The sequence below is a fragment of the Sebastes umbrosus genome, chromosome 17 (genome assembly GCF_015220745.1).
Source record: "Sebastes umbrosus isolate fSebUmb1 chromosome 17, fSebUmb1.pri, whole genome shotgun sequence".
In the NCBI taxonomy this organism is placed as follows: domain Eukaryota; kingdom Metazoa; phylum Chordata; class Actinopteri; order Perciformes; family Sebastidae; genus Sebastes; species Sebastes umbrosus.
Window position 1 is genome coordinate 25,744,057 of NC_051285.1, and position 12,975 is coordinate 25,757,031.

At 42.0% G+C, this 12,975-nt stretch overlaps 1 protein-coding gene across 1 annotated transcript; it reads left to right on the forward strand.

Moving 5' to 3' along the window:
- Positions 1-2,802: 2,802 nt before the first annotated feature.
- On the forward strand, positions 2,803-7,228 carry hspb1 (heat shock protein, alpha-crystallin-related, 1). Its single transcript, XM_037748792.1, has 3 exons — positions 2,803-3,346; positions 5,758-5,821; positions 6,470-7,228. Exons 1-3 carry the CDS (start codon positions 2,923-2,925, stop codon positions 6,624-6,626), a joined length of 645 nt encoding a protein of 214 aa, XP_037604720.1. The 5' UTR covers positions 2,803-2,922; the 3' UTR covers positions 6,627-7,228.
- The last annotated feature ends 5,747 nt before the right edge of the window (positions 7,229-12,975 follow it).

A 12,975-nucleotide genomic window follows, 5' to 3' on the forward strand; every position in this document is an offset into this window, starting at 1 on the left:
TCAAAATGTGACGTTTCATTCAGTTTTACAACGTTGGAACAAGTTTTTAAGTTTCTCTTTCACTTTTACAACGTAGTAGGTGTAGTAGGCCCCCTACTGACCCACATCTATGGGGCTTATAGCGACTGATAACGGCTATTTAATGGCCTGATAACGAATCGGGTGCAGCGTGAGAGAGAGTGTGAGTGTGAGTGTGTGTACCTCCCCTGCAATGACCAGTGAGGTAATTATTTATGTGTACACCACTGTAGCCTGCACCTAAGGCTGCTGTATGGTACTGTACAGGAAAAACTGTCTGCAAAAAGTCTCCATGCACACATTTGTGTTGACCACAGCTATTTATGAATCTACTGTATTTATTTGTTAATTTATTGGGTTATTTATTATTTAATTTATTGAGCAATTTTTTTTAGCTGTAAAGCAGTCGGATCATGCTTTGAAGACGAGATTGCTGCAAACGTATTCCCATTTGAAAATGTACTGTATATGTCCATGTTTTACACTGAATCGGTCTCTTATTGTGTGCGAAGGTGAGCGGGGTGAAGATTCATAAAATGCTCTGATTGTAGCCAGTGGAACAGAGCCTTCGCCCACAGTCTACTCCCACGACTGCCATTATGGCACCCCCGGCCTATTGTAGTGGTTCATTTTAATGCGAGCCACTGTGGCTCTGCTCGTATTGAGGATCATCCTCAAATAGCTCCCTGTGCAGAGAGGAGAGTCCATTATTCTACTGTATGTCTCCAGCGACCACATATTCTAATCCCCTGTATAATGGGCCGCAACGTGTTTCTGTCAGAGGTCCCAGGCTCTGTAATGCCTCCTCTGTCTACAGCTTCAGTAGTACGGTAAACAAACTGGTGATACAATCAGGGATCATCACCCTAGAAGTCTTCCTTACCATTCGTCCGGCCTCTATGTCACCCAACTATGATACTCTGCAAACCTGTTAATTTATTCCAAGTATAGCATTGCCCCTTTGGTTCTACAAATCATTGTTTGTAGTGTACACGTTATTATACCTGACAATAAACGGAAACAAATGGGGAAATAATTATACTCCAGTGTTGCTCTATTTCTTTCTAACTTCAGGTGCAGTGATGTGAAAGTGATATGAGGTCATGCAGGTGTTGTTCCTATATTTCCCTACAGATGGCGCTGATGAGAACCTTCCAGTAGGCTATTTGCTACTCAACTCATGACTGACAACTTGAAAAGTCAAATGGCCTTGAATGTTCTCCAGCTCTGTCGAATTGACGGGAGGATGTGGTCTATTTTAGGGACTGAGGATATCAACACCTTACACTTCTGCTGTGATTAACCATCCCATTGAGAAGAAGACAGATGCATCACTTCCTTCAGCCATTCCGTTCCCGGAAGTGAGAAGAAGAATTTATTTTTCTGTCACAAAATTAATTAATTTAACTCCTTCTTGCTGACAATGAGAAGGTAAATGTACCGTCACACAACACTTCACCATAACTTGTGTAAAAATGTATTGTAGTATTTCTTTCAAAGCTAATACAGTACACTAAAGAAAGAATAACAATATGAGAAACAACATTACACAACTACTACTACTAGTAGTATTAGCCTACTTGAGCAGAGAAAAATAAGGGTTTTCAAATCTGGTAAAATGAAATTTAAAAACAAATGCTAACGGAAGTGACACATCTCACGTCTGGGGATCCTACTCATAGACATACAGTATATACGTATATACTGTAAATGTCTATGATCCCACTCTCTTCCCGTTGGGTTGCAGACTCAGGGTCCCTGCATAGACGGGGTCCCCACAATAGAGTGCTTCAGGGATGACGTATTTTTATAGGCCAACCAGGAAGTTAGCATTTTTTGTTTAAAATTATATTTAATTTGATTAATTCTTCTGAAAATGTACTTGATATTTTTCAGAGGTGGACTATTATACAGACTGTGGAGGACTGTGAACCCTCTGACTCACATCGTAGCTGGATCCTATAAGTGCAGGGTGACAGGGTGCAACGCAGCAGCATTTGCCAAAAGCAGAACATCTCATCAGAGTGCCAGTAAGACACTGGTAGGAAACACATCTGTGACATACAATAAGTCCACACAGTAGTAATAACAGGCTGTCAACAGCTTTGAGAAACCGCAGCTTATTAATTACCCCCGTTTATGACATTAATAACATGAGGGGATGCAGAAAACGTCCCCGACACTGATCTGATAACAGCCCATTGTGAAGCTGAATGTTGTGGATTATGTGTAGATCAAATTGTTTGTCTCATTAGTTCCTACACCGCATCCTCCTTACTGTCATTATTTCAGTGAGCTGAGGATGGATCTGGACATTTGGTGAAGTAATATCACATCAAACTTGTTTGGCTTTTAAACCTCTTATGGTGTGTGTGTTTATGGGTGTGTGTGCAATGTTCTTTCACATCCATGTCTCAAATGGACATTCCATTGTGTATTTAATATGAGGCTGATAATAGCATGGTACTGTCTGTGCTGTATATCATATCATGGCTTATGAAGAGCCATGTTAGAAATAGCATGTTAGTCTTATCCGAGTCTGGGTTTGTATGTGTTCAGCAGGAAGGGGGTTAGGGTTGGGTTGAGGGGGGGATTACACACGTCAGGTTCAACAGTGCACTTGGCAGCTGTTACTGGGGAGGGCCGCCCTGTTGGATTCCATTCCAGTGCAACGCCCGCCACAAATAGACAGTCTAGTGCTTTCCATAGACGAGTTAGGGGTGTGAGCTGGGGGGCTTGAATCGGAAGGGAGGGCTCTGTGGACAGGGGTGGTGTCAGTGTGTATAAAAGCTCTCAGCTGAAAGGCAGACAGCACGTTGGGAAAACACTTCCAGAGAGGCCTTCATCTGCAGCCAGCAGCTCTTCCTTACAGCAACACTCCTCCGCCGCCGAAACACAGCAGCCATGACAGAGAGACGTATTCCTTTCACCCTGCTCCGCACCCCCAGCTGGGACCCATTCCGTGACTGGCACCAGAGCCGCATCTTCGACCAGACCTTTGGCATGCCGGCCCTGCCCGAGGACTTCGCCACATTCCCCAGCACCCACTGGCCGGGCTACATGCGTCCCTCCGTCATGACCCCGGACATGGCCGCCATGGGCCAAATGGGCCAAATGAGCAGCATGGGCCCCATGGTGCCCCACGCCCCCATGATGTACCCAACCCCCATGATGGCCCAGCAGGCTCGTGCCCTGTCCCGCCAGATGAGCAGCGGCATATCGGAGATCAAGCAGACCCAAGACAGCTGGAAGGTGTCGCTGGATGTCAACCACTTCTCACCTGAGGAGCTGGTGGTGAAGACCAAGGACGGCGTAGTGGAGATCACTGGTGAGCACTAATTTCTCCTTCACTGATCCCCTGTGATGTCAGAATACAAATAGTTCCAATGTCATCTGAGAGTACAAATGATAGAAAGCATTATGCTTAAACGGTGTTACGATTATGAGGGGGTCCTTGGAACATTTTCTCTCCTTTAACTGGTCCCTCACCCCAAAAAGTTTGAAAACCTAGACTTAGTGCATGCAGGAACACAATATTTTCATAATCTTATAGACTAAAAACCTGAGGTAATTTCCTGTCAGGGAAAGCAAGTCTTTAGTTGGACCCCTCAATCTAACAAAAAAATACTAACATCTAAAACTGTGCATATATACAGGACATGCATAGATAACATAACGTCTCATTTAGATGAAATATAAGACAAGATATAAAGGCAGGACACCTTGTTGTTCAGTCAAGCACAAGGCGGATGCATTGTTGCAGAGTTGCATAATAAGTTGAGACAATATCCTGAGTTCCAGCACACTGGAGGGCGGGGGCTTTTGGCTGCACGCCTTCTAGATGCAAAACATCACACAATTCAACATGTGGGAGTCGACTGTTACAGCAGCTCACAGATGAACACAATGCAGAAACTGTTTTAATAAATAGCCGGTTTCACTTCTTTGCCGTGAAATGTTCTCATTGTCCATCCACGCTCGCGAAGGATCAAAGCTAAATGTGCAAACCTGAAGAAATGTGTGTGGAATGGATCATGTACTGTAATAGCTTTGGCTCTCTGAGGCCTTGAGCTCCCCTTTTCTCTGAGTCAGTCTCAGCCTCTCTGTCTGACATTTCACTAAGAATCACGCTCTTAGAGTAGGGGATTTAGCCGTGACTCACCCAGTGTGTCTGCTACTTTAAAAGGACTGCTGGATCTTGTCCAGGTCCGTGGTCCAGGGCCGGACTACAGCCAATACCTCACTGCTGATAGAATGGGCATAGTCAGGAACAGATAAACAAAAGCTCGCCGTCTAGTCCGAGTGGAATTTGCCACCTCATGTTTCTCTTGTCACCGGAGAACGAGGATGATCTGTTTAAAGATGATCTCATCGGCTTTAGTGAAGAGTTTTGTGTACACACCAAAAGTGCAACCTCTTTAGTCCTTTTCATGCATACTCAGAACTAATGACCCTTCATGCAGTAGCTGAACAGGTGTAAACTTGGCCCATTCACACTCACACTACAGTAGCAGTGTTGTCCTGTTGAAAAGGGGACAGCTCCCTGTAGACTGTAACCTTTATCAGCCCGTTGTCATAACAAACATAGTACTGTATTTAGAGCCAGAATGAAGGGGCAATGTTTCAACATCACAGCCAGGCCTCGTAGTGCAGAGAGACGTGAGGATCTTCTATGGCTGGTATGGCTGTGGCTACATGGGGAAGATAAAAATAACTACCACAAAGCCTCCACAAACACTAAATAGCACTGCCATTGTGCTGTTTGCATGTGTCACTAATACACATACAAGACTACTAAACATCATTACGTCCATAATCCACCTTTAGAGCCTCGTTGTGTATACTCGCGCTTATGCGACCATGGTGTAGCTCGTTTATAGCCTAACATTAGCTTTTTACTTCTGCCGATTGCTTTTAAAATCATAGAAGTGGTGTTCATTTGTTTAAATTATTTTACTGAACAAAACGTGTAAGTATCATAAATGTTTGTTTGCCACAGAGCTTATTTTCTGCAATAATCCAAAACCCAATGGAACAATCCCATTGGCTTTTTGTCTAGGGAACCAGGGAGATGCTAACTTCCTGGTCGGCCTACAGATATACGTCATCCCTGGGGCACTCTATAGTAATAGATCAATAAACATTTCCTGACCTTTTCAGAAATACACTTATTCACTTTCTACGCGTGAGTTAGCTGAGAAGTTTGGTACCGCTCTCATGCTTGTGCAGTAAATATGATGCTGACACCAGGAGACAAAGACTGGAAGGGCCTGCCACTATGTGACTTCCTGTGAGGTTGCCTGTCTTTTCTTGTGCCAAGAAATTGTCCAGTGCATAACCTCCTACAGGCTACAGAATAATAATTGATATGAAGCTCAGAGCTAGAGCAAGGAGCTGGTTTAGCTTAGCATAAAGACTGGAGACCGGGGAAAAAAACTGCTAGCTTGGCTCTGTCCAAAGCTGGCAGTCTAATGGCTTTTTTTGACATGCTTGAATTGAGCCATAATTAATGATATTAGTTACAACTGGGCTTTTACTGACAAGACAAGACGAAGCGGAAAAAAAACGTGTTTAAGCAAATTATAGCTAGTTAATATTAATTTGACAAAATACATACAAGATGTCTTCTTGCAGAATTAGTGCACCATAATGCATTCTTTTAGTTCCAACTCCTTAAAGTTAATGTATCTTTTAGATTAGTGTCACATTTGGGTAAAAGTATGTTGTCTGTGTCCTCAGGCAAGCACGAGGAGAGGAAGGACGAGCACGGTTTTGTGTCCAGAACCTTCACCAGGAAATACACGTAAGTAGCTCGATGTTTTTAAGTTCATTATCACAGAATAAGCTGTTGGAATAACATTTCACCCAAATTACATTCGTTCTTGATCACTTTTTACACATTGTGTAAATGAAAGGAAGCTACTGGCCATGCAATACGTCAACAACTCACTTCAGAACTAACAGATTTCTTATTAAATTGTTGTGGCTGTTTGTTGGTGGCTTTGCAGTGAAATTTCACGGAGGAAATGCATTTCTCAGGCTGGCTTCAGATTCCTGTGATTCTCTTATTGTGGTTTTGCTGCTGTGCGTCTCTTTAGGTTTGGTTTGGTCCAGCCATGAAGAGGGCTGGCTGCTGCTGATAGCTGAATTTCATGCTCTGAAAAGCAGCAGCAGCAGCAGCAGCCTCCACCTCCTAGTGTTCATCCCTCCTCTGGCTGCAGCTTTTAGCTTCATAGGGCTCTGCTGCCATCCAGGGGCCACAACACACACTTGAGACAAGACAAACTAAGCTGGTCTTGGATCTGATTTTACCCAAGGGTGACTCAGGGATTAATGTTTCAGTCGGCCTGTGTTTAAGTAGTGGCAGTGGTGCTTCTTTCAAGACTGGAGCTCTTTGTAAATCTACTGGAGGGATTTCTTCGACTAATTGTGTTTCATTGCTCCCCTCCAGCCTCCCCTCCTCAGCTAACGTAGAGAAGGTGGCCTCCTCCCTGTCTCCTGAGGGCTTTTTGACCGTGGAGGCTCCTTTGATCAGATCGGCCATCGAGTCCTCAGAGACCACGATACCTGTCAACGTGGACAACAAAGGTGGCGTGGTGAAGAAGTAGGAAGAAACGCAGCGCAGTGTCTCCCACACACACACACACAAATACTCTCTTCATGTCTGCTAACTGCTTCTAGAAAGGTGAAGAAGCAGCTTATCGCTCTCCCTAAAGCAGGCTTGTTCACACGCCAGAGAGAGCAAAGCAAGGGATTGCCCTTGCTCTCCTCTCTCCCCTCCGTCTCTGGTAATGAGCCAACCCCAGCTGAGCGCTCTGTGTAAACACATCTGCAGCAGTGCCATATGCCTGCTCTTTCTGCCGTAATTACACTCTTCATCTGAATGTAGGAAATCTCAGCTTAGCCTCGCTCGCAGCTTTCTTTCTCTCTCTCTCCCTCACTTACACACACCTTCTTCATTTCTGTTGAGTAAACTCGCTTCATGCTGCCTTTACAGACACACGAAAGACAACAGTAAAGCGGACTGTAATAGCAGTGATCTTGTAAAGCGAAGAACCAAGGTCCCAGGAGAGCATGCACTACACCAGTCTGAGTGCAGAACAAAGCCTGTTAGCGTACTGTACGTACTGTGGGTCTGGACTGGAAGTAGACTGGTCGTACCTGCAAACTATTCAGTCCTGCAAACACAGAATAAAGAACAAACAACATATTGAGTCTCTTCTTGTTTATTTGGTAATATGACATCAGAGGTTACGGCAGCTACTGTGAGCTGTGTGTGTTCTACATCCAGGAAACAGGAAGATAATAGCTAAATGGAAATGCATAAAGGAATAGTTTGGGTGTTTTGAAGTGGAATTGTATGAGGTGCTTATCCATAGTCAGTGTATTACTTACAGTAGATGATGGTCGGTGCTTCGCCAGCATCAAGAAACAGGACAGGAGCACCGGCACCGCAACAGTCAATACAGCGCTTAGGACGGGGACGGCAGAAAAACGTATTTTAGCCACCTAAGAGAGAGGCTCACCTAAAAAATATATATACACGTTTAAGTATATGCTATATTTAGAAAACTTTCCGACTGCAAATTGAACTGAAAGTGAAACTATCTGTACTATCTTTGTCATCTGGGCCTGCTGGCTTTGAGGAGAGGATTGATAAGTTTCACTTACAGTTCAGTTCCCGGTCGGAAAGGAGAAGCAAAGGGCTGTCTGACAGCAAGATAAAGCAGTGAAAATATTCTAAATATAGCGTATATTTTTTTGTGGGGGTGGGCCTTTCTTTTAGGTAGCTAAAATAAGTTGTTTCTGCCGTCCCTGTCTACAGCACTGTATCGCTTTGCTACGGTGTCGGTACTCCTGTCTGTTTCTCCAAGCTGGGGGCGTGTCGACAGTCATCTACTGTAGGTAATACACCTACTATGGATTAGTACCTCATACAACTCCACTTCAAAACACCCAAACTACCACTTTAAGCTTCTTAGTTGTGGTATCTTATTCTAAATTATGCATCCGATGGTCATCCATGCAAAAGAGAGCAAGTGAAACGTGTCAGCCCCCATGAGTGATGCAGGCAGCCCATGACAAAACAAGATTCTGTTCACTGTTGTGTTGTAATTTCACATTTACTGTGAGAGTATAGAGCCCCCATCAGTCCATCTGATCTCTACACAGTGCCACAGGATTCATTAAAATTGTAACAATAATGTCTGGAACATTTATTTAACACGGTGTTCTTTCATTTCAGCGCCCCGGCCAATCGGTGTCAAAGTAATACTAAAAAGGAGTGAATATAATATTCATTACGTTCATACCATAATATATCAAAGTCAGCAGACAGGACTCATTCAGTGCAGAGGGGACGTACAGTAAGTTCATCCTGACACTGACGTGTCCCTGATCTGTGGTCTGTCCTTTATGAAGTGGAGAAAAATTGCGAAGGCAGTTGATATATGAGATGGGTGTCACATGTACAGAGATATAAGGCCATTGCTGCTCTGTTTCTGCACTGAAATGTGCCATAACACCCAAAATTGCATAATTCCATCGTACAGAATGGCTCTGATGAATTATTCATGCCCCATATAGATGCATAATTGATGGAGATTTGCTCTCTACTCTTGACTGAGCAAGGTCATTTAAAACAATTGCACCAGGCATGGATGCTAGAGGAGGAATGGGAATACTATAGAGTCTGGTGGAGCCACCTTAAATGTCTGTACAAAATGTCATCCAACAGTTGTTGAGATATTTAAGTCTGGACCAAAATTGTGGACCAACAGATTGACATATAATAAAGCCACGCCGAAAATATGGCAAAAAGTATCAATACATTAATCGCTAATAACATAATTAGTGGTTGTACTGTGTATTGGTGAGTGATTATGTTTATTTTTCTAAATGACTCTCAGGTAGATAGATATATGGGCGGTGCAGTGGTGCAGTGGTTAGCACTGTCTCCTCACAGCAAGAGGGTCGCAGGTTCAGGGCCCTTCTGTGTGGAGTTTGCATGTTCTCCCCGTGTTAGTGTGGGTTTTCTCCAGGTTCTCCTTTCCTCCCACAGTCCAAAGACGTGCAGGTTAGGTTAATTGTTGTGAATGTGAGTGTGAATGGTTGTCTGTCTCTAAGCCCTGTGATAGTCTGGTGATATCTAGATAGAAAGATAGATACTTTATTAATTCCAGCAGGAAATTTTACTGTTACAGCAGCTTAGCGCAAAAAAAAAACAATATATGTAACAGCAAGCACCAAAAAAAAAGATATATATGTTATACTACTACTATACTGGCTCTAGGAAAACAGTATATCTGGAACTGCTACTCTCTAGTTGACACTGAAGCATGGCTGACGCTCTCCAGGAACTCTGCTTTTTGTCACTGCCATGATGCCTTAACAAGAGTTACATAACTCAAAATGGTATAAAGGACAGATTCAGTTCTCATGTCCCCCTTTCATTAGATATTCATGTGATTTTATCAGACACTCAAGAAACAGATTTGGATTTGTTTGCTCATCTGAACCATGGAAATCAATGCTAAAGCAATGGGCCTTAACATTGTTAATTCACCAGAAGAACACGCCATAAGGTAAGTTATCAAACTCAAATACTCAAGACGGTCCTGTATGCTGGATTTTCATCATATCCAGCACATTTTCACATGGTTAGGATGTGTACTAAACATATACTATGTAGGTAGAAACACAGAATTTGTAAGTAGAGGAACTAGGCCAGGGGCAACCACTGGAAACCACGTCAACGAACCATACGAGCTGAGGGCCCTATGCAATCGATACACTGTACAGCTGCACGTATGGAGCTATGAATTTTTGTTAATGCTCAGCTCCTTCATCATCAGTCAATGCAGGATGAAATGAAAGATGTAGCAGCGCAGCGGGTGGCGTTCTGATTGGGTGCTGGTTTTCATCACTTCTTTTTCTTCCTCCCTGTCAACCAGTCATTCATGTTGCGTGCCAGCCCACTAATGCACATACTAACTCTACTCTTGACTCCAGAGCTGCAGGGGGAGATCTATTTATAGAGCGCTCTGCTATGCACTGAGCCTCCAGCATGTTGAATAGTTACACAGGCTAGATAGTGGACATTTTCCCCCTATGGCCCCAGACCTGCAGTGACTAATGGGCTGCTTGTTATCAGCTATCATTAACATGATCTCAGACATTTCTGTTTCTGTTTGGCTGTAAGTACTGTATATGCAGGGCTGTATGTATTCAACAGTAGTATCTGCTGCACAGTGAGCTGAGTGGAAGCTGTGCCATTCATGGAAGCCACGCAGACGCTGCCTTAACAGGAGGCGGCACTCTGTAAACCACTTAGCATTTCAACTTTTCCTCTTCCATGAGTCACCATTTCCTTCCAGTTTAATGCAGGCCTAAATTATTCATGCCAATCCCCATCAATCCAGGAGCCGGCCAGTCGTTGAACCGGGGAAGTGCGTCGCGTGCAGCGCTGTTAGCTACCATTGATGATTGGACTCCTCTCAGATCTCTACATCCTCCCTGCACCCCCCTGACAGGCTGAACAAATGGGAAAATAAATGAATTCAGTTTAATATGGTGGACATTTTCTGCAGGCAACACATGTTACTATGGTAGCATAAGTATGTATTCATACAGGGAAATATGGGCATCTTAAAGGATGCTTCTGTTTGTCTAAAGTCCAGTCTTTATACAGTCACAACATAAATATTACTGTCAGCTTCAATTTTGTACAGTCAATTCTTACTAGCGTACATAGTGTGCATTCTTTTTTTAATTATTATTATTATTATAATTAATTATTGATGTGCATTAGCAAGGCTTTTCACCAAATTTAATGTTACACTTTCAATTTTACTATAGCTGTAAAAGCATTTGATTACATATGTAAACAAAAGAGAGTGAACCTTCATATTAAACGCTAACCGTCCATTTAATGGCGTTCAATGTTCCAAATCTAATGACCATCTAACTAAAATCTAATGGAGTGTCTAACAGGGAGACATGTCATTTTTGATCATAAAAGATTAATTCGATCCACAAAAGGTCTGATATCTGCAGTGTGGACTGAGCAGAGCAGGTGGTGTGCTTTTTCTCCCTAGCAACAGCTCAGGATTTGCTGGTAACCACACCTTAGACAGGGGGGGTCGTCCAATCATATGTGAGAGCGTTGATTGCCTTTCAGCCAATTAGCACTCATCACCAGCTGCTCAATAATTAGTTCTCCCTCAGTGATTGAAGATGTTCATTAGTCCAATTGTAGCTCTAGATTGACGTCAATTTCCAGCTTTTCAGCACAGTTATTCTGGTTTGATGAAATGTATTCATTGTGCTCAAAGACGGAGTTTGCTTTGTTGTTTCAGTTGACTAACGTGCATGAAAATTTTCATATTTAATGTGAAAACGTGGCCGACAGTGTTAAGAACAGTAATCACCTGTTCTTGATGGTAGTAGGGCTGTGTTTATCTTGTCAATGTTTTATGAATAATGCAAAAGTCTGATGGACTGAGTCATGAATTTCTTACGTTGTTCTGATGATACCATTTGTTTCAGCTTGACATAACATTGACAATTCCATAGTAAGATAATGAGGACACTATACCATTAATTCCCACAGATGAACTCCATTTGGACTAAAACTGTCCATGTTGCATATTGCTTAATGGTGCCACAAGTAACTGAGCTCTTTGTTTTATTAGCCACGCTAGCAGCACGGCTCCAGGCTCGGCAGTCTCTTTGGTTCAGACTGAAATTTCTATATAAATAAAATAAAATAAAATAACGATTTGATGGACTGACATTAATTTTTGTCCAGACATTCATGGTATTCTACTGACTTTGGTGATTCCCCTGAAAAACTAGTTGATGCCTCATTGTGTTTTGAAGATACTGACCGATGAACTTTAAAAGGGCGTGGCTCAGCACATCTATGGAGCAAACTCCACAATGTTGGGGGTCCAATCATCATGAAACTTACAGGATATGTCCACATAAGTACCTGAAACATAGCCTGAAAGTCTCATTCAAATCAAGCACAAATGCAAAAAAATTTAATAAATCAGACTATAAATCAAAAATTGTTTGCCCAATCATTACCAAACTTGCAGGATATGTTTTGATTTTGGAGAGAGATGGGTACCCACGAGTCTCCCCTTTACAGACATGCCCACTTTATGATAATCACATGCAGTTTGGAGCAAGTCATAGTCAAGTCAGCACACTGACACACTGACAGCTGTTGTTGCCTGTTGGGCTGCAGTTTGCCATGTTATGATTTGAGCATATTGTTTATGCTGAATGCAGTACCTGTGAGGGTTTCTGGATCAATATCTGTCATTGTTTTGTGTTGTTAATTGATTTCCAATAATAAATATATACATACATTTGCATTAAATCAGCATATTTGCCCACTCCCATGTTGATAAGAGTACTAAATACTTGACAAATCTCCCTTTTAAGGTACATTTTGACCAGAAAAAAGTGTGATTCATTTGCGATTAATTGACTATGGACAATCATGCAATTAATAGAGAGAGATGTATATATAGATATATATTGTGTACTTGTACTTTTTGGAGTAATTTTACAAATAAGTAATTTTACTCTTAAGTACTTTTTAAGTAGGCCACCTATCACATTCTGTTACAGAGTAAAAAATAAAAGTCACTTGAAAAAGTCCTGATGAACGTGTGAAAATGCAACAGATTGAGCCAAATATATTATCATTATTATTATTATTATTATTATTATTATTATTATTATTATTATCATTATTATTATTATTATTATCATTATTATTATTATTATTATTATTATTATTATTATTATCATTATTATTATTATCATTATTATTATTATTATTATTATTATTATTATTATTATTAAATCAGAAGCTGCAGCAGGAAAGAATTTGCTGTTTTATGTAGATGGCTGCTGTGTGTCTGTTCACCTGTCTGTCTGTTC

Coding starts and splice junctions, on each gene's coding strand:
- hspb1 (XM_037748792.1), top strand. CDS start 2,923: ATGACAGAGAGACGTATTCCTTTCACCCTGCTCCGCACCCCCAGCTGG. Junction 3,347..5,757: donor CGGCGTAGTGGAGATCACTG/GTGAGCACTAAT, acceptor CTGTGTCCTCAG/GCAAGCACGAGGAGAGGAAG. Junction 5,822..6,469: donor ACCTTCACCAGGAAATACAC/GTAAGTAGCTCG, acceptor GCTCCCCTCCAG/CCTCCCCTCCTCAGCTAACG.